The sequence below is a fragment of the Gracilinanus agilis genome, chromosome 1 (assembly GCF_016433145.1).
Source record: "Gracilinanus agilis isolate LMUSP501 chromosome 1, AgileGrace, whole genome shotgun sequence".
In the NCBI taxonomy this organism is placed as follows: Eukaryota; Metazoa; Chordata; class Mammalia; order Didelphimorphia; family Didelphidae; genus Gracilinanus; species Gracilinanus agilis.
In genome coordinates this window covers 348,933,547-348,955,094 of record NC_058130.1, presented here as the reverse complement: position 1 = coordinate 348,955,094, position 21,548 = coordinate 348,933,547, and the positions used below count along the sequence as shown (strand labels likewise).

The 21,548-nt window shown below is 38.6% G+C and overlaps 1 protein-coding gene across 5 annotated transcripts in view; it reads left to right on the top strand.

Moving 5' to 3' along the window:
* MAST4 (microtubule associated serine/threonine kinase family member 4) overlaps nucleotides 1–21,548 on the top strand; it is a 797,816-nt gene that overhangs the window by 687,703 nt on the left and 88,565 nt on the right. For 4 of the 5 annotated variants that reach the window (XM_044663432.1, XM_044663416.1, XM_044663447.1 and 1 more), the window contains one exon: nucleotides 17,499–17,568. In XM_044663432.1, coding sequence (XP_044519367.1) covers nucleotides 17,499–17,568 — 70 coding nt within the window. Of the gene's footprint in view, nucleotides 1–17,498; nucleotides 17,569–21,121; nucleotides 21,131–21,548 lie in introns of all 5 variants that reach the window. The other variant, XM_044663424.1, reaches the window with a different exon arrangement.

Here is a 21,548-nt window from a genome sequence, read left to right as displayed (position 1 = left end):
AGTCTGGAGGGTAATAGGAAGCCATTGGAGTTTATTGTATGGTGGGGAGTGGAGGAGTGACATGAACAGACCTACATTTTAGGAAGAACATTTTTGATGGCTAAAAAAGGGTTGGACAGGAATGGGAAGAGACTTTTGAGGCAGGGAAATCAACCAGGAGGCTGCTACAATTTGTTTGTCTGTAGACTCAAAGAACTATAGAAACACATCTAATCTGATGTTAAAGAAAAAAAGGATTGAGATACAAAAACATGAAGTGATTTTCCTGAGGTTACACAAAAATGGGGATGGCAAAACTTAAAGGTAGACTCAAACGTCTTTATAGTTACCAGTAAAACCCATCATCATTCACTGTAGTTATTACTCAGTAAAGCAGGTGTGGCATTTACCATCTAGACAAGTCACAAAACCACAGTTTATAAAGTCTCTATTTTCAGAGTGAGGTGTCCACATTAACCTACATTTTCTTCTGTCACAATAAAGGACCATGTGTAATAATGCCACGTGTGTACTTTATGGTAGCTGTGAAATCCATATCTCTAAACTTACTTTGAAATAATTAAAATTCTGACACTAATAATGTTTTAGTGTTGTGGCAATACATGACTATAGAGTATAGAGCCTAGCTCCTAAAGTAACGTCAAGCTGATGGAGCTCTTGAGCTCCCAAGTTCTAAACTGCAATGGGAAAAACTGATCATATGTCAACATTAAGTTTGGCATTATGATGTCAAGCACCAACTTTTAGAGGCCACCTATTGACTAAGAAGGAGAAAACCAGCTGATGTCAGAAACAAAACAGTTCACAATTTCTTTGCCAGTCAAAATAGAACTGAGCCCTTCAGTAGCCCCTCTACTTCCTGCCTGGGGCAAGATAGGGAGACCCAGTCTTAAAAATAAAACTAACCAAAATAATAATGCTTTAACATATATTTCCGTATTTACTGGTATAATGTTTGGGTTCTCCCCCAAGTAAGTCATGTAAATAGCAGGTCTTACAAATCTTGAGCTTAAATGTCAGGAACTGTAACAGTATAATTAGAGAACCATGAAATGTGAAGTTATATATGCCCTGTGGTTCTCTGAAGTTTAGATGGTCCATTGTGGGAGAAAAGGATTCTATGAACATTCCTACTTTGGAGTTCATGACATTCCCCCTGCCCCTTCTGCTTCTTGAGGAAGTATTTAAGTAGAGAAGCTTTAGAAACCAAACATTCTTTATAAGTAATATAAAAAGAAAAAGAAATGTTTTGCTTGTGTATAATAAAAATCCTTCGCATTTGTATTCAGTGGGGGTTTGTAGGGGAGATGAAGAAGAAAGTATTATATTAGCCTAGATTGTGACTTCTAGAAATCAGAAATTGTCACAGGAAATTATGTTAATATGCATCAGGAGTGCATGTCGTTGGCACTAATTACCTATTTAAGTCATTGCAAAGCTTGTTTTTTTCAGGTAGAGGATTTCTATGTAAAATTTCAGGAAGCACAGACATGTATCCTGTGGTAGAAGGGGCAAAGGTGTCCAGGAAGAAGATGCAAAGTTGTGGCTGTCTCTTGTGGGTACTAAGATCTACATTGCCTTCAGATTCCAAAGGAGCCCCCTCTCATAAATGCTGCCAGATGGCTCATAGTCACACCGGAAATAGACAGTTCTTATTCAGCATTTTGTACAGTATCTTATAAATTCTTCCTCTCAGATAAGAGACAATTGGCAATGAAAAAGCACAGTACTCATAGTTATTAGATCTATTTCTTATTTTCCCTCTGCCATGGGTTCCATTTACTTAATCTGCCTAACCCTCTGCTTTCTCATCTGTACGATGGGGACAATCATATCCACCCTTCCTGTTTTGTAGGGTCCTTGTAAAATCTGACTAGTATGATGAATGAGAATGTGTCTTTGCAAACCATGAAGAGCTTGGGGACTTTCCTAGGGAATCTAGAATCCAGCCCTCTCCTAAGCTCCGTCTGATGGCATTTTAGGGCAGATAGACCTAAGTTCAGTCTAGCCTTGGACACTTACTAGCTGTGCAACTCTGGGCAGACACTTAACATTGTTTGCCTCAGTTTCCTCATCTGTAAAATAGACTGGAGAAGGAAATAGCAAACCAATCTAGTATTTTTGCCAAAAACAACAAGAACAAATAAATCCAAATGGGGGCATGAAGAGTTGGAAACAACTGAAAAACAGCTGAGCATCACCATCACCAAAAGAAGACATAGTACAGTGGAGAGAATGCTGGACCTAAAGTCAGAAAGCCAGACTAACTGTGTAACCATAGGCAATTTGTTTTACTTCCCTGAGCCTCTGTCCTCTGGCCTGTAAAATGGGATCAAAAATAATACTTCTGTGCTAGAGGACTGTTGAAGGAAGGAAATTGCATTGTACATTTTAAATTGCTACATAAATGTGAACTGTTGTTGCCATTATTCTCCCCATTCCCCATCCTGGATCCCTAGAGTTTGAGTAAGGACCTGTCAAATGCCAGGGATTAAAAAAAAAAAAAAAAAAGTAAGTTATGGCTGCCCTCAAGGAGCTTACATCTTAATGGGGAATATGGTACACATTGACACAACTTGTGGTGCAATGAGTAAAGGACTGGGCTTGGAGGCAGAAAGAGCTGAGTTCAGATCCCACCTCAGACATTTACTAGCTCTACGGCCCTGGGCAAGTGATTTAATCTTTGTTTGCCTCTGTTTCCTCTACTGTAAATTGGGAACCACAATAACACTCACTCCCTTCCCACCCAGGGTTGTTGTGAGGATTAAATCAGATGACATTTGTTGGAAGCTTTTAGCACAATACCTGGCACACAAGTGCTACATAAGTGTTTACTCTCTTCCCTACTCCGCCATTTAAGGGAGCTGTAGCCATGGAAACAGTTGCCTGTCTCTTGCCACAGGATAGATGACAAGCCTCGCCACCTAGGTCGCTCCTAGTGTCCTGGTGCCTAGCTGGGGGTCAGAGTAACCCCGGGGCAGAGTCCCAAATCCAAGGAGATTCCCTGTGCCGGGGAGGTCTGGCTTGGTGGGGAGGGGGCTGCTCTCGGATGTGGGAGACAGAGCAGCTGCGGGGGAGAAGACAGGCTGCCTGGCTGAAGTTGAAGGGAGTTCGATGCCCTGTGCCCGTAAGCTCTGCGTGCAGGGGCTTGTGGGAAGTGCTGGAAAAGTACAGAAGCAGAGTCTCTGCTTCCAAGGTGCTCACGTTCTCATGGGGAGAGAAGACAGCCATCACCGGAAGCTTCGGCTCCAAATCAGAGCCTAGTCCTTGTTCTGGCCATTTAGTAGTAGAGAGGATGGTAATCCTTCACTACCATTATTTCCCTTAAGAAAACTCTGTTGGATTCTGATGCTGAACCATTGGACAGTGCCAGGCAAAGGCTCGGCTGGGGAACCCCTTTTTGCCAGGGTCTCCGATAGATCTGGCTACCAAGAGATACAAGAGCTGTAGCGTCCCAGGGCCGTGGACCCGTCTCATCCTCACAACTTTGGCCACTTCTCTAGAATACAGAGGAGGAAACCCCACGGGATGCGTGGCCCGGGGTCCAGGAAGTGTCGCTGTACTCAGGGCTTTGGGGCATGCTTCCTTGTAAGTGACCAGGGAGATCTGATGATGCTGACAAGAGATGGGCAGCCCCTTCTCGAGGCTGCTCTCCCCCAGTAATGGTTTCGAGTTCGGAGCTTGCAGCGGGGGCAGCATCTCTCAGGGGCCGTCTTTTCCGGGTCTAAGGGGAGGAGGCGGGGTGTGGCACTGGTTTGACCTGCTGCCTGTCAGAGTCCCGTGCTATGTCAGCTAGGCTTGCTTGCCTAGAAATAATAGTTAAAAGTTTCTATAATAAATCAATTTAAGATTTGGGGTATTAGGTTTCAAAATCAAGTTAACTTAAGGGGTCTAAATATCAGTTTATTTTTCATGTACTAGATCAATTCTTCAAAGGATCTTTGGTTGGGCATCTCAGAGATTATTCAGTCTAATGCCATTTATAGTGTCTTCCTTTGATCTCTATTTCTGCTTTTATTGCCATTCTTTTAATATTTTGGTGTGTAGTAACCATAAGCAGCATAGCATACCTAGTAAAAAGATTTAGAACCAAATACCTGAATTTGAGTCCTGGTTCTAATGCTTATTAATTATGTGATGTTAGGCAAATTATCTCACTTTTCCAAGCTTCATTTAGAAAATATTGTTAGTAATATTTCAAGACAAAATGCTTTGTGTAAATGTTAATGATCACTGCCTATTGGGCCTTTTAAATACCCAGAACAACCAAGACTTATGTTTAGAATGAAGTTGGGTTTTATGTATCTGACAATTAATTTTAAACATGATTTTTTTAAACCCTTAACTTCTGTGTATAGGCTCTTAGGTGGAAGAGTGGTAAGGGTGGGCATTGGGGGTCAAGTGACTTGCCCAGGGTCACAGACCTAGGAAGTGTCTGAGGCCAGATTTGAACCTAGGACCTCCCATCTCTAGGCCTGACTTAAATAATTGTAAAAGCTAATGTTTATGTAGTTCTTTAAAGTTTCTGAAGCCCTTTACCCATGTTGTCTACTGGATCCTCTCAATAACCTTATGAGGGAGAAGCCATTATCATCCCCATTTTCTGAATGAAGAAAGGAGGGAGAGGTTAAGTGTCACATAACTTTTCATGTTATTGTTCAGTCATTTTCAAGTGCGTCAGACCCTTCATGACTCCCTTTGGGATTTTCTTGGCAGAAATATTGGAGTGGTTTGTCATTTCCCTCTCTAACTCATTTTACAAATGAGGAAACTGAGGTCAACAGGATTAAGGGTCTTGCCCCGGGCCATGTGGCTAGCAAGTGTCAGAGAGCAGATTTGGACTCTGAAGAGGAGGCTTCCTAACTCCAGCCCAATGTTTTGTCCACTGTGCCACCCAGCTGCTGAAGAACAAGAAGTCATAAAACTACTCCATGTTAAAGCGGGATTTTGAGATGGGTCTTCCTGACTCCCTATCTAGCAGTCTTGTCTATTATATCACCCAGATCAGTGATGGGCAAACTACGGCCAGCAGGCCAGATGTGGCCCCCTGAAATATTCTTTCCGGCCACAGGACATTATTCCTAATCTGACAAATACAATGAGTAGGACACAATACAATGAAACTTCGAAAGAGTGGCCTTAGAAACAGACTGACAGATGAGCATTTCCTTTCCTTTGGCCTCCTCTTTAAAAAGTTTGCCCGGCACTGACCTAGATGCTTATTTCTAAATAAAGCCCAAGAAAAAGCATTATGAAACAATTATGATATCCAGGTGTAATATATGAAGATGCCAAAGTTGGTGATATCCTCAGGTAAGGGAAGTACAGGTCTGTCTCCTTCTTAATCTCAGCTGGCCAAACTCAGTCTCCTACTTAGTGGCTAGGTCCTGGTTGCCATCTGAGGACTAGAGATGAGTGCCTTGATCAAGGTTGAATGAGTAAGGCAGAAGCCCAACCCAGGTCTTATCTCCCAAGCATCTATCACTACATCATGTTGCATCAATCTCTAATCATGTCCCTAATTTAAATGTAGATATTTGAGGAAGCCATATGAATGCAGTCATTTAAATATTCCCTCTTTTACTGGAAATTACTTGATTTATGCAAACTAATTTATGAACAGAATCCATTCTTTTCTCAGGTAAAAGGGAAATTATATTATTAGCTTAAGGAACTGAAACGGGTCCAGCTGAATTAGGGTAGAAGAGTAAAATCTGTACCTGAGGATACATTCTTTTTTAAAAAAGCCTTTTGGGGGCAGCCGGATGGCTCAGTGGATTGAGAGCCAGGCCTAGAGATGGGAGGTCCTGGTTTCAAATATGATCTCAGACACTTCCCAGCTGTGTGACATCTGGGCAAGTCACTTAACATCCCTTGCTTAGTCCTTACTGCTCTTCTGCCTTAGAACCAATACACAGTATATAAGGGTTTAAAAAAAAGCCTTTTGATTAAGTCCAGGAATTTGCTCATTTTCTAAGATGGCTAGGATTCACAACATTTCATAAAATGACTTATATTCTAGGGATATCCGTTTGTGGTAGCTTTCACCTTGACCTTACAAATGCCATGTTTTAATTCACACAAAAAGCTAAACTAACCCCCTCTCCATTGTTGAGCAGATCATTTACTTTGGAGTGGAGAAAACAGACAACTAAAAATCTACTTTCTTCATCATTCTTGACATTCTCCGATCTTTCCTTGGGATCACCTTGAGATGTGACATCCATCCAGAGCAATAAGGAAGGGTCAATGAACAGCCAAGACGTTCTCAAGAATCCATTATAACAAGGCCTCAAAGGAATTCTTATCAATGCTGAAGCATTTCAGAGTGTACACAAATTCCAAAGGAAACTGCTTCATGAAACTGAAACCCTAGATGTTTGCTAAATCTTCTGACATGGAATTGACCTAGATATTAGGTCTCTCTTCAGCACTCTGCACCCCCATCAGCCATTACCCTGAAAATTGTACACTCGCATGTATTACTGTACTACTATAGACCCTTCTAAGGCTTCGAGCTGTCAGTTAATATCATTTCAGTCTTTTAATAAATACTACAATCAAGCTTTTAAAGTATGTAGGGTTTGACGGAATTATTATTATTTTAAAATCACATATACATATGTTTCACATATATGTATTAAATTGTGCATATGTAAGTTCAGTCATTTTCAATTGGATCACTTTTGTGACCCTGATTGGGGAGTTCTTGGCAGAGATCTTGGAATGGTTTGTCATTTCCTTCTCCAGCTCATTTGACAGATGAGGAAACTGAGGCAAACAGGATAAAGTGACCTGTCCAGGGACATACAGCCAATACATGTCTGAGGCTACATGGAAACTCAGGAAAATGAGTCTTCCTGACTCCAGGCAGCATTCTAGTCATTGCCACACCTAGCTAACCCAAGGCATATACACACATATACATATATGTGTGTAATATGCTCACATATATGTAATATATAACATACACGTGCATGTGCTTATGTATTCATGTGTGTATATGTGTGTATGTATATATAATGCATGTATGTATATATAGGTCATAGATTTAGAACTGGAAGGATCCTTAGAGGCCACAAATGAAGCACAAGGAGGTTAAGTAATTTGCTTAAGAATCATAGTGTCTGAGACTAGATTTGAACTCAGATCTTCCTGATTCCAAGTCCAGTGCTCTGCCCCTTAAACTATATGAACTTTCACTTCATGGATTTACTTCACATAGATTCCTAGTAGTTTTTCTGGTTCCTAAGTAGAGAATTTATGGAAGACAGTATGGAGTCATGTTTAGAATGTTGGAATTAAAATGTAGAGGACTTGCATTTGAAACTCATTTCAGTCAACTCTTGTGAGATCTTGGGTCTCTTAATTTCTCTGAGCCTCAGTTTTCTCCCATGTGTAAAACACGTAAAAACAATAGCATCTGCTTCACAGGATTATTATGAAGACCATATGAGATAATGCATATAAAGTGCTTTGCATACTTTAAGTCCAATATAAATCCAAGTTATTTCAAGTAGGCAGAGAAGCTTCTTAAGGGATATTTTGTCTTTTTTTCTTTGTGTGTCTTTTGCTTGGCAGAGGTCCTGGTGTATTATAATAAGTCCGTAATACATGCTTGCTAAATTGAAGGGAAAGATATAGGTGGAAATCACAGAGAATAAGGGCAGAATTACTAAGTTTGGCAGCATATTAACTTGTGTCTTTGGGAATATTGCTTCCCTTTCAAAGCTCAGTTGCCTCACCTGTAAAATAAAGATAATAAAATTTGGATTACCTGCCAGCTAGGGTTGTTTTGAGTAAAGTACTTTATAAACCCAAGCATTATACTGAAATGTGATGTGCTTCAGTGATATTATTATTTTTGGGAAAAATGGAATAGTTACAGTTGATAGTAGAGTTCTTATATCATTGAAATAATAGATTTGTCCAATTAATGGTACAATGACTAGAACGCTAGGTGTAGTGTCAGGAAGCCCTGAGTTCAAATAAGGCCTCCTTTACTAGCTATGTGACTCTAAACAAGCCACTTAACCCTGTTTGCCTCAGTTTCCTCATCTGTAAAACAAACTAGAGAAGAAAATGGCAAATCACCCTAGTATCTTTTCCAAGAAAACCCTATATGGGGCCATGAAGAGTCAGACACAACTGAAACGGCTAAATAGCAACCAAATTTTGTAGCATAGAAAGGGTTGATTTTTTTATTAACACCTTGAGATCAGTTCTACAAATATAATCTTCATATTAGAGGTGAATAAAATGAAACTTAGAGTACGCCATTGTAGATCTAGCATTGGAATGGTCATCTATTCCAGTCTTCTCAACTTTCAAGTGAGGAAACTGAAACCCAATAAGTTTGCATGGGATGCCCAAGATCCTGCAGGTAATGAGCACCTGAAGCAGATTTGAATCCATTTCCTCCAACTCTGCTGCCTGTGTAGGCTCTTTCTACTCTCCCACACTGATTCAGATTAAATGAATTGTCCAAGATCACCTGACTAGTAAATAATAAAATTGAATCTAGGTTTTCTAGCATATTCATATCCCCTTGCCACCCTGTAAGTCATTTCTTTGAAAGTGTTAAGCCCATGTATATTGCTATGCTACTATGGAACTCTGTAAAGAGACTGAGCCATTAATATTACTTGTCTTTTTATAAATAGTATAGTCAGACTTTGGAAGTATATAGATTTAAGTGAATTACTTTATTAACTCACTACGTATTTTATTCATATGTACGCATATGTATAATAGGATCTTAGATTTAGAACTGGAGGAATCTTAAAAGGCCACTGAGTCCCACACTTCCATTTTACAGATCAGGAAACTGAGGCTCAACAGAGTATACTTCTTACTAACTATATAAATTTTAAAAAATCTATATATTTATAGATCTAGAAATATGTTTGTAGACTCAGAACAATATGACTGCCCATAAAACGTTCAATGGATACAAATCAATTGACCTCCATTAGTTTTCATGATTCCAAAATAACTGTCATTAATGGGAGAAAAGAATAGAAAGATGCATGTTAATAACAACACATACACATACCCTTGTTTCCTCCTCCTCATCTTCATCTAGCTTCATCTCTCATGTTTATGTGGCACTTTCAAGTTTGTAAAGCTTTTTCCTCCCTACTAGCCCCCCTGAGGTTGGTAGGATGTTATCATCTTTCTCAGTTTACAGATGGAGAGACTGAGGATCAGAAAGGATAAAATGACTTGGCCTGGCAAGTATTAGATGGTGACTCCATGATGTAAATATTTGAACTGCTGTGAGCCCTGTTTCATTCTGAGTATGCAAAACAGGCTCATCAAAATTAAGGGAGAACTCTGTGAGCTGCCCCTTTGGCCTGTGAGCTGTCTTCTCCATAAAGCCTCTAAGTAGAACCACTGAAGAACCTCCCTTCTTCCTTGGCCCCTTCCCCTGCCTTGTCAGTTTGAGGCATCCTTGAGGAGTGAGATGTCCAAAAGGCTTGCCTCAGAGAGGATGAGAAAGAGGAGGAGCAAAGGGCTTGGGTAACAAAAGGCTCTTTCCTTATATGAAATGACTTCTCTTAATTCTTAGTGCCGCTCTCTGCCCAAGTTTGTTAATGTATCTATCCAGCAACCTGCTCTGATGACTTCAGAGTTTTCCCAAATCCATCTCTGAAAGCTAGGCTGAGGGCAAAGGATTTCCAAAGCTAATTAGATGCCAGCCAGCTGCCCACTGTAACAAAGCTAGTTAATGGAGAGTTTAATTAATACTGCCCTTGATTGTTTTTTGGAAAGATTGCTCTAGGAGATGTCCAGGTCTCTGAGCAAAAGGAAGGTTTGAAAACCTCACCTTCTGCTGCATCTGGCGAGACTGGATGTGACTCACTCCCTTAGAAGAGGCCTGGAGCTCTTCCCTTCCCAGCCCCTCTCAGTGGGAGGCACCTGCACAGCTGTCCTCGTACCCAGTACCCAGGTGTGTTTTCTGCTGACAGTCACCTTCCAGAGGCTCCCTGCATTAGAGTCTGCTGAATAAGGTCCTGTTTTGTTTTGTTTTTTGTTTTTCCCCACATGGCACTCTCCACTGGCAATGAATCTCCTGCATAGAGGTATAAAGTCAGTTCTCACTAGTTATCATCAAGCTAAAGGCTGAAAGCCATTTAAGAGGATCATCGCGTCAGACCAAGGCTTCAAACTGGGGCTCACTTTTACGGTCCTCCAGGAGTTTCAAATGGCAGTTATTAATCCTCTGTTTCCCTCCTCACTAATAGAAAACCTGTGCATCAGAACCTCATGTTCTTTGAGTAGGCAGCTATTAAAAATACATTAATAACCTATAGTGGGTGCAGCATATGCCTATTCAAAAGGTTTGTAGTTTGCCTCTCTGTGGTGAAGATGCGGGACTTCTCCAACCTAATTACAAAACAATCAAACAGTTTAATTAATCTGGATTTAGCTTTCTTAACAATAACTGCCTCCCAAATGAGGCACCCTGTGTATCGCCATTAGGTGAAGGATTGTTTCCTTGTGCTGATTACCTATTCCAATGTTACTTTTCCCTGGGGATGATAAAGTTAATTACCTACCTAAGGTGGGACCACCGGTCAGGTTTACTTTATCAGGTCACAAATATCAGCAGTGATCTCAGCTGCATCTAAAATATCCTAGCATTCAAAACATACAAGAGCCAACAAATCCCTAGGAACAGCAGGATTTGAGTAATAAGCAAGTGCAGCACATATGGGCAGAGAATTAACTGGCACCAGTTTTCATTTGAGAGTCTCTCAGGTATTGCTTTGCAGATGGGTGGATGAATTTGGAGAGCAGGACTGTGAGGAATGAAGGTCACATATAGGACTCTGGTTACAGTCCATCTAACTTTCCTGGTCGAGTCCTGTGCTCCATGGACAATGCAGTCACTTGCCACAAGTCCCTATTTCCTCATGAGTTAAGATTTTTTCCAGTTTGCAGCTTTATTTAACTTGGAAACCCTTTTGAGCCCTTAGTAACTGAAGAGCATCACAAGTTACCAACTCATTTGAGACTAAGAATAACTCAGAAGTACGTAGTATTTTATGGTTTACAAATTGAACTCTTCGTAACATCTTTGAGAGATAGTTATTATTCCACCCTAAAAGATAGGAAAACTGATTCTCTCCTTTCTTTCATCCTTTCTTGTTCATTAATATTTCAAAGCTTCTTCTTTATTCTAAAGCCCCCAAATATACCTGTCTCCTTGAAACAGAAGACCATACTTTAAGAATATTGAAGCAGTCCCTTGTCAACTCCTTTATATTTCAAAACATCTTTATCTCTTCACTCATGCACTTCTCTTTTGCTTCAGGCTCAAAAGATGATAGAATCCTCCTTCCCAAAGCTAACCCTTTCCTTTGTGCTCTTGAAGTCATCCCTTCCCATTTCCTCCAGGGACTTGCCCCATTGATCATTCACAGTTTATTGATCTCACATACTCACACCTGGCACCAATGCTTTAGTCTCTACTGACTCTGTCCCTGTGTCAGCAAAAATCTTAGCAGATTGTAATCTTCTTGAGGATAGTCTTTCCTTTTTCTTTTGGTAGGTTTGCCTTGCCCATTGCCTGGCACATAATAGGAGTTTGATAAATACTTGTTTGAATCCCCCAAGCCCTTTCTCTTATTCTTCTCTCCTCTCTATCTGCCTTTGTTCACCCTCCACATATTCCTTAACCCATGACAACCTAAATTTCTGACCCTGTTACCCTACTGCAATTATTATTTCCAGGATTTCTAATTACTCTCCTCATCGTTAAAACGGATTCATTTCTCAATTCTCATGTTCCTTTGCTTTTAATAGCATTTAATAAATACTTGTTGATTGACATTTTCAAATTTTTTACTACCTACTGTATAAAATGCATACTCCTTAAACTCTGATATAAGATTCTTCAGAGTCTTGCTGAGAAATCCATGTTTCCAACATAATTTTACACACTGGACATCTCAATGAAACATGACTAGGTGGGTGTCCCATAGTCCCATCTTATACTCCCTCATCTTCTGTGGATTCACCCTGAAAGGGAAGATACGTCCTCTTCATCTTAATCTGTTTAAACTATTCTACTTGTGGCTCTGCTTAAGGACCACTTCCTCTCTGAAACTTCTAGTTTCCCCTAGCTGAAAGTGGCCTCTCTCTACAAATTGCCCTAGATCACTGTGTCTGGATATCTTTAACTCTGTCACACTCTACACCCTATTATACTTATTTGTGTACCTGTCCTTTTGCTCCAAGTGAGACCTTTGATGGCACTGTGTTATTGTTCATTCATTTCAATAGTGTCTAACTCTTGGTGACCCCATGTGAAGATTTCTTGGCAAAGATACCAGAGTGGTTTGCCACTTCCTTCTCCAAATCATGTCACACTTGAGGAAATAAGGCAAGCAGGTGAAATGACTTGCCCAGGGTCACTCAGCTAGTAAGCATCTAAGGCTAGATTTGAACAAAAGATGTGTCTTCTTGATTCCAAGACTGGAGTTCTATCTACTACACCACTTAGCTGCACTCAGTAGACACTGTACTGATCCTCATTGCTTTCCTACTACCTTGTACATAATGTCCTTTTAATGTATGTTTGTTGAATAAATAAGCGATGAATGAAAGTGGATGAATGAATTATTCTCAAATCTCTCCCATATTTTGCATTCCCCTACTGTCAAATACAATCCAAATTTTCTTTTTTCCAATTCTTTTCCCACCAGTCCATCTGTATACCTTATATTACTTACATTATATTCAGATGAGCCCCCTAGAGTCATGGGAATTTCAGAGCTCAAAATTTTCTTTTAAAACTTTCCAGTTCTTTTCCCACCATTCTATCCTATTTATCTGTGCCAGATTACACTTATAAAATAACTAGGTGCTGGGCCTAGAGTCTGGAAAATGAGTTCAAATCTAGCTTCCATCATTTACTGTTAGGTGACCCTGGGCAACAGTGTTCCCTTCCATCTGCATAGTTTCCCCTAATGCAAAATGGAGATAATAATAGCATCTATCTCCCAGGGTTGTCGCAAGGATCATAGGAGATGCTATTTGTAAAGCACTTGGTATAGTGCCTAGCACATAGCCAGCTCTTGATAAATGCTTGTTTCCCCCCTTCCCGAAACAACAACTTAATGATATTACTTTCCTGATCAAGAACTGAGAGTGTCTCACATTGCCTGCAGGATAAGGGTCAAACTCCTGCACAGGACATATAGGACCTCCCATAATTTTGCCCCATACTACCAGTCTGACAGTTAGATTAGACTCTTGGGGGTCAGTGAACCTGGAAGCATGCTCAGCAAGCATAATTCAGAAAGACAGTACTATGGCAGATCTGAAGCACTGTTGCATCACTTCCCATCCTGCTCCATGCTGAGGCGGGCAGTGGGCATCAGTAACCACCTATGAATGACCTGGACCCACACTGTTAGAGACTGAACATCCGCACTGTGAGTGCTATAATCCTCTTGTATCTCCCCGCCTCTGCCTCTTCCCCTCCCCTCTCTCTTTTACCAGTCCTCCACCCTTTCTGGTCTTCTACTCTACACCCCCAAAGTGATTGGTCTTTTTTCTTCTCCAAGCCATCCAGGGCTTGGGGGAGGGGGGAGGGAGCCTCCTCCTCTAAATGCCCTTGCAGAAGTGCAGGACCTGCTCCTTGCCAGTGGTTTCTCCAGAAGCCAGAGCTGCAGAGGAGACTTCCCACAGGGGAGAACAGCAGGCAGCACCTTCCTCCTGTGCCCCTCTCTCATTACTCACCTTATATTTGGATGAGCCCCCTTGAGTCATGGGAATTTCAGAGCTCAAGTTCCAACTTGGCCATTTGCTAGTTGTGACACCTTGGGCAAGTACCTCTCTGACCTCACTCTTACTCATCTATAAATTGGGTGATAGTACTCATTCTTGTCTTAGCTCACAAAGTTCTCATGAGATTGTATGAGATACTAAATGCATAGATGTGAGGTAGGAAATGATGACTGTTGATATTCTTATTAGGAAAAACCCTTCTCCTTCTGCCAGTCTCATAATGCAACATATTCACTCCTGAGTATTCTGAGCTTTTCCTGGTTTGTTCTCCTTGCCCAGACTACCCTTTCTTGCATATCCTGATTCTGCCTCCACTTTGCAGGATGTTCAGGGCTCATTACCTCTCCCCTTATTATTATTACAGTGAGCAGCTTCCGAAATGGTCCCCCTGCTTCTAGCCTCTTCCCTTCTCCAATTCTTCATCCCCATAGCTGCCATAATCAGCCCTTTGCCTCAAAGAGTTTATATTCTTCTAGCAGTGGTTCCTAACTTTTTTGGCCTACTGCCCCCTTTCCAGAAAAAATGTTACTTAGCGCCCCCTGTCACATACTATCACCGCCCCCTTACAGATTCACTGCCCCCAAATGCACCTGTGGCCATCACCGCCTCCCTGGATCACTGCAGCACCCACCAGGGGGCAGTGGCACCCACTTTTGGAATCACTGTAGGGGAAGACAACTCGTAAAGGGTAGTGGTGACCAGGGAGGGGCGTTTTGATCTAGGAAATCACAGGGCCATAGCATTGAATCATAGTACAAGAATACAAGTCATTTGTGAAGAAGGTATACATTGTCTAGAGAAAGTAAAAAATAAATTGTAAGAGGTAATGAGAATTATGCCAAGATAAAGAAAACATTATGGACAAAGGGATGAAACTTTTATAACAGTTATGGAGTAAACAAAAGGGAAGTATATGTTAATTTGATTAGAACCTAGAGATTATATATATTTTAAAAGCAGGAAAACCAGAGATGAGGTTACAAATGGTTAAGATGGAAAAGGACAGAAAGCTTAAATGAACATTTAGAGCACAATTTAATTAGCCTGGCTCCTGATATAACCAAAGTGAATGTATTCCTTTCACTACCTTCATAAGGTGGTAGGCCATCACCTAAGATATATATGTAAAATGAGGTTTTCAGGACCACACACTCATCAAATTCAGGAACAAAGAATGAGTAAGAGATCTGGGATCATTTCTTTAACCTTCCACTCCTCCAATGCCTCTTACATATTCAGGTAGTGTCTTGACCCTTTCTTGATGCCTATGAACATACAACCTCAGGTGTGGTGTCCCCTTTTCAAAGCAGACAACATTTCACATTTGGGGCCAAATTTTATATGTGCTGATATTTAGGTTTTAATTAGCACAAGCTCAGTGACTCTTTTCAGAATGTCTCAGCTTCTGGCCATTAAATGAATTGTAGTTTCTCATAATTTGTTTTTGTTTCATGTGTGTAGAGCGTGAGTAAGTTGTGCAGTCCCCCAAATAAAAATCAACCTCTCTATCAAGATGACTGATCTTAGATTTTTTTTTCCTGAGGGAACAAAAATTCACGCCACCTTGAAATTATTAACACTCCTTGAGGAATATGAAGAACAATGTAAAAGTTAAGGGAAGGGGGAGAGAGTTGAAAGAACTCAATTTAGCTGTGTAGATAAATGGACAAAAAGAGTCGGGGGGTGGGGGTACTGGGCAGCAAAAGCTGAATCCTTGTCTCCAGAGGCCCATTGAACAACAGATGTAGGGACATGATAAATTTCATTGTAGCAGGGGAAATGTATCTTGATTCTCTACCCAGAAAGAAATGGGTTTCTCAGCGCTTCCCAGTTAAATAGGTTTGATTGTGTTGTCTGTCATAAAGTTAATGGCATCTGTTGAAGACATCACTATAAAATTTGCAACCTTAAGTTAATTGAAAAATTTCTGTAGAATTGTAGTAAGTCTGCACGTCCTAAGGTAGCTCTAAATGTATCTTCCCTAATGTGTTAGTCTATTCTTTCTGCAGATGGGTAGTAATTTTTGCCCCTTTACAACCAGACGCTGGCTTTAAGCTGAAGTCTTGCATTCCTTATACCTAATTAGAGTTATAAATTTCATTAAGGAATCAGTAGTGTGGTAAATGATTTGCTGTTAATGGCTGGGCATTTTTTCCTGGAGTACTTTTGCTTATTTCAGAAAAAAAGACCAAATCTATTTCAAGTATTTTTTCCCTCTTTCTTTAGTCCTTTCAAAAATAAAAATTAAACTGATTGCATTTCCATCATGTCCTCAGACAGTTGAGCCTTTCTAATTAAATATGTAGAGAAAGACAGGGGCAAGCTGGAGTACCCCTGAACTTCCTCTCACCAGCTGCCTGCCAAGCTTTGTCAATGATCAGCAGCAGGTTGAGGCTAATACGAGAAAGTAACAAGCCCCCAGAGGAAGTACTCTCCTTACAAGGAGCCATCACTGCGCCACATCACTTAGGAAAAAGACAACTTCCCTGTATCCTGTTATAACTGAGAAATGCATCGTGCTTTGGGAGAGTCCTGAATTTTTAAGGCAGCCTAACAATTCATAGTCCATCTGGTTAAAATTAGAGGAATTTCAGAGAAAAACTGGCAAGACCTCATCTTATTCAAATAACAGTGGTTTTCAGGGTTTTCAAAATAAATGGGGCTGAAGTTAGGGGCAAATATTTATTAAGTGATGTGTGTCACTCATTATGCTAAGAGCTTTTTAAAAATGTAATAATACTTTATTTTCTCAATTACATGTTAAAACAATTTTCAACATGTTTTCCAAAATTGTGAGTTCCAAATTGTCTCCCTTTCTCCCTTCCCTCCCCCCTGTGTAAGAGCTTTGTAAGTAATATTTCATTTGATCCTTATTACAACTGTAGCAGGTAGGTGCTGTTTTTATCCTCATTTTGCAGCTGAGAACATTGAAGGAGACAGAGGTTAAGTGAGTTGCCCAGGGATCATTCAACTAGTGATCATCTAAGACCAAATTTGAACTCAGGCCTTCTTGACTCCAGAATAACTACTCTATCCATTTTAGAAATACTCTGACTAGAAATATATATGTTTTATGACTTCAGATGAATAATTGATATCCTGTTGCTTGCCCTCTCAAGGAGTTGTAGGAGGGAGGGAAAATTTGGAACTCAAAAGTTTAAAAATAAGTGTTAGTAATTTAAAAAATGTAATTGGAAAATATTGAACAAAATTAATAAAAAAACTTTTTAAAATTATGCTGTCCTTTCTTCTTAGGTACTATTGTTTTGATTTAGTAAATATTTTAATATCAGATATAGTACATCTGCCCCTAAAATATATGCCTATGATGACAGAGACCTAATTTTAACAAAATAATATCTATCATGTCCTAGTTGCCTTCTTAAACTAAAAACATACCTTTGAAATGTAATTTGTAAAATGTATAGATTTTTTTGTTATTTTATTAACACTTAGGCTTTGAGACTGATCAATAATTATGAATGATGATGAAAGAATTTGTTAATGCACGTGCTTTCAATGAAAGTCACATTTTTGCTCTTATACTCTCGTACCTTGTTATGGAAAATATATAGGATTATAATTGTTTTCCTGTGGTCTAGTTCCTTGAGAAACTGCAACTACAGAATAATATTGGAACTCTAAAGTGATCCAGATTTTTTTAAATCTTATTTTATTTTGTCTCTACTTCTCAACAGGAAATAGTCCTCAAGATAGCCCAAGAAATTTTTCCCCTAGTGCCTCAGCCCACTTCTCTTTTGCACGAAGGTAGGTGTATTTCTGTCTATATCTGTCCACATGCATGCTTGTGTGTCTGTGTGTCTGTTAGGATACTAGACTATAGAGTGGGGAGGAAATGTTACTGATACCTATGAAAATTTGACACATTAACTATTTCATGAATACTTTCCTTATCTAGTCCCACAAATCATATGATCTTCAAAAATATGAACCTTAGTGAGTTTGACTCTGTTATTAAGAAGTTAATTGTTCACTTTTTGCATGGATAGTAATTATAACAAAACTTAACTCCTTTCTCGTCTCTAATTAAAAAAAAAAGAAAATACCATTTTTGCTTCCATATCCAATATTATACTTTAAACTGGATTTGGGAACTATAATTGCTTTTCTCTAAACCAAACTTAAATCTTTAAAAAGGTTAAATCTATCCTTAATAAGACCTTTTAGACATGGGGGAACAAATCACTAACCCATAGGTTTCATCGGATAACAGAATTTTTATGTTATCACTTCCTTTTATCAATCTAGCATCTTTCTAGCTGCTCTTCGTATCTTGGGGGCAGAAAGAACACAATATATACTTGTCTCAAAGTAAGTCTTAATTAACTTTACTTGTGGGCTTACTTTAGGAACTTTAAAGAAGGCATAATAGTGGGCAGGTTAGACAAATCTTGTGCTTTTCTGTAGAATTTTGATAATGGAATTCATCTACTAAGAAATAAAATGTATACTAGTGACACTTATGTGCCATAAAGGTATTAATAAGGTCCTTAAAAAGCCAGTCAGGTTTTTTCCTTTTCTCCATTAGGATCATTTTTATTAGTTCTTCAGAATAGAAACCTATGAGATTAAGGAAAAAATAATTAGTGCATTTTAGTATCTTAGAAAATAAAGGAAACTTACTAAAGAGGTACAAATCTCATTACACTATGCAATTAAAACTAATACAAATCATATTCTCTTAATCCTGTCTGACTTATAAATGTGGAGGGTTCCTAGTAATTAAGTGTGTGATTGAAGAACAGATGAATTTGGCTTCACTGATAAAAAAAATAAACATACAGAAGCCCCTAGGCATGTTAATTTTTGTCAAATAGACCATAAACCGTGACAGTGGATTATCACAGGAGAGCTCTGGTTCATTTCTGCGTAAATTTCCAGATGGAACTCCCTACATACTCCTTCAAAAAATATTAATTTGGGTAGGAACATGAGTGATCACATATTTAACTCTAAACCCTATGTTAGTTATATAAACTCATGTTGTGTTATACTTGTTTAATATTATGGGATCTCTCTCTGGTGCTAAGAATTCGTTTTCATATGGGGAACATGGAAATTCCACAGATGGATCTCCCCCCAATTCCTTTTGGTGTACATTCATGAACTGAAGAGCTGAGATAATTTTTTCCAAGCATATTTCATTTTGGCAATAAAAAATTTAGACATAAAAATTAACATGAGTTGAGATAATTTATCAGAACTAAATTTGAACATCCTTTTGTTTTTGGACAAAGGGGGAAAAATCTATCAGTAATGTTTGCAGACCTCATATCAGTCATATGCTGAATGCCAGAAAAAGCTATCGATATGGTACCTTATTATAATTTCACATTGACTGATTTGAAAATTACAAAGTCACATCATGATATATGACTGCTTTCAAAAGTAGCTGTTGGTATAAAAGTATTGAATCCATTTTATTAATGCTAAATATTTTAAAATGAAATTTACAATAAAAGGATTGACACAGGCAATGTGGTTTAGTAGATTGAGGCTGGTATCCAAGAATCATGTTCCCTTCAGTTCTAATTGTAGCTTTGACTAGGCTGGGTGACCTGACTAGAGTTACTTAACCTTTCTATCCCTTAGTTCCCTCATTTGCAAAATGGAAGTAATAACTCTATCTTCCTTTTCAAAGGAGTTATGGAGGTTAACCAACAATTGTAAATTGCTTTCAGTTTTGTTGGAAACACACAGCACCACGTAAATGCTAGCCAATCATAAGGTCTCTCTTTGCAGCCCAAGATTTTATATATGCCAAGTGAAATCCCAGAGTACATTTTCATAAGCAAATTGTAAAGTCTTGAAAAGAGTTTATAGAACTACAGATATAGCAGACCATGGCATTATTCACTGATCATTACAACCTTTCCTGAAGAACAGTTTGAGAGGCTGTTTTTATAGGGAAGAAGAGAATTAGAATGTCCTCGATTTAATTTGAATTCCAAAAATACAAAAAAGTTCCAAAATAGATGTTTTTTTATCTTGTGTGCCCAAGGAAATTTTGAAATTAAGCAAATTATTTTTATTCACTGAAAGCCAGGTTAATAATATTTGGAGCTTTTCCTCTTTCTTTATAGTAGAAGGGAAATCATCTTCATATTTTTTTCCTCAACATTGAAATGCTGGTGCTGCTTATTTCAACTATTATATTTGTATCCCTTATTTCCAACAAAATTTTTCTCTTTTTTTTTTCATTTAACATACTAAAACTCTTAATTACAAGGGAAAGCTCTTATAGCAAAAGCTTTGTGAGTCGAGTTTTCTTCCTAGAATTTTATTGATAGCAAATGCTGTGGTGATGTTGAGTTGAACTAGTAGCTATCAAATGGCATCTGTGTAATTCTTTTTTTTTAAAGCACTTACCTTGTTTTAGAATTAACACTAAGTATCAGTTCCAAGACAGAAGAGCAATATATGTTATGTGACTTTCCCAGGATCACACATTTAGGAAGCATCTGAGGCCAAATTTGAACTCAGGACCTCCCATCTCCCGGCTGCTATTATTCTTTAAAAAGATTATGTTTTCTTCTAAGCATAAAAAAAACTCTTATGATGTATAGCTGTCATGGTAATGGAAACACAATGACCCTTTTTCACCTCTTCAACTAAAGATGACCCCCAAACTGAGATAGCCAGATGAAGTACAAGTTATGCTTTGTCCACAACTGTACCATAATACAAGGCATGCTTTCATTTTAACATGTTTCCATGTATCTTTGGCATAGTAAGAAAATGTAATTTATGTTTCATAACTTAATAAGATCACATTTCTTGGAATTGTTCATTCATTTGAAAGATGCTTATTGATACCTGAGGGAAAGGAGAGATAATGAATCACATACTCACCAAAAAAAAAAAAAATCATGGTGAGGGAAATGTCATTCCTCACTTTTTCCAGTGACTAGTTTATGATAATTGATATTAAATGGACTGAATAATTCTTCTTAAGTAATATCCTTTTGTAACAAAATAAAAATGTCAGCTTTTTAGGTCTAAAGTACAGACATAGGGTTTTTTATTTTTTTTAATTTTTAATGACTAATCAAAAAAAAAACAATTTCCCCAGGAATTATGTGCCCTCTCCATTTTTTAGTTATTTGCATACCTCTTTTGAACATATATCTTTGGTAATTTCATATTTAGTATCTGGCTACAAATTCAATTGATTTAATTTATTTGGGATAAAATAATAATAGCTGATTTAAATCCCATTTTCCTAGTGTATTTACATATGTTATTTTGCTTCTGTTCTTTAAACATTCTTGATTCAATTATCCTCCAGTCATGGGCACAGAAATGACAGGTAAATTTTGTTTAAAACATATAGTCTGTGATGTGCATCCATTTGAATTTATCCATATTGTCTCTGTGGTCCATACAAGTCAACCACCAGTCATGCTGGCCTAGTTTACCTTGAGTTTCATTTTAGTCCGGAATGTTCATTTTTCACATTAATAGTTAACTATGGCATTTTTCAAATTCAAGTCCAGTCCTATTGGAGCTATTGACTTCCCATTGTTTGAACTATATATGTAAGTGTAGACTCTAAATTTTCTTTTTGTTTGCCTTTCATTTTTTTTTGCTAGATTGATGCAGTGATGGCTACAAATAAATTCTATTTTGAAGCGTGATTCCAGTAGCCCTCTGAAATATTGTTCCTCATTTTTATATGTTTCTCAGCCTGTTATCCTCCTTGACAAACTAGAATATGTGTGCATATA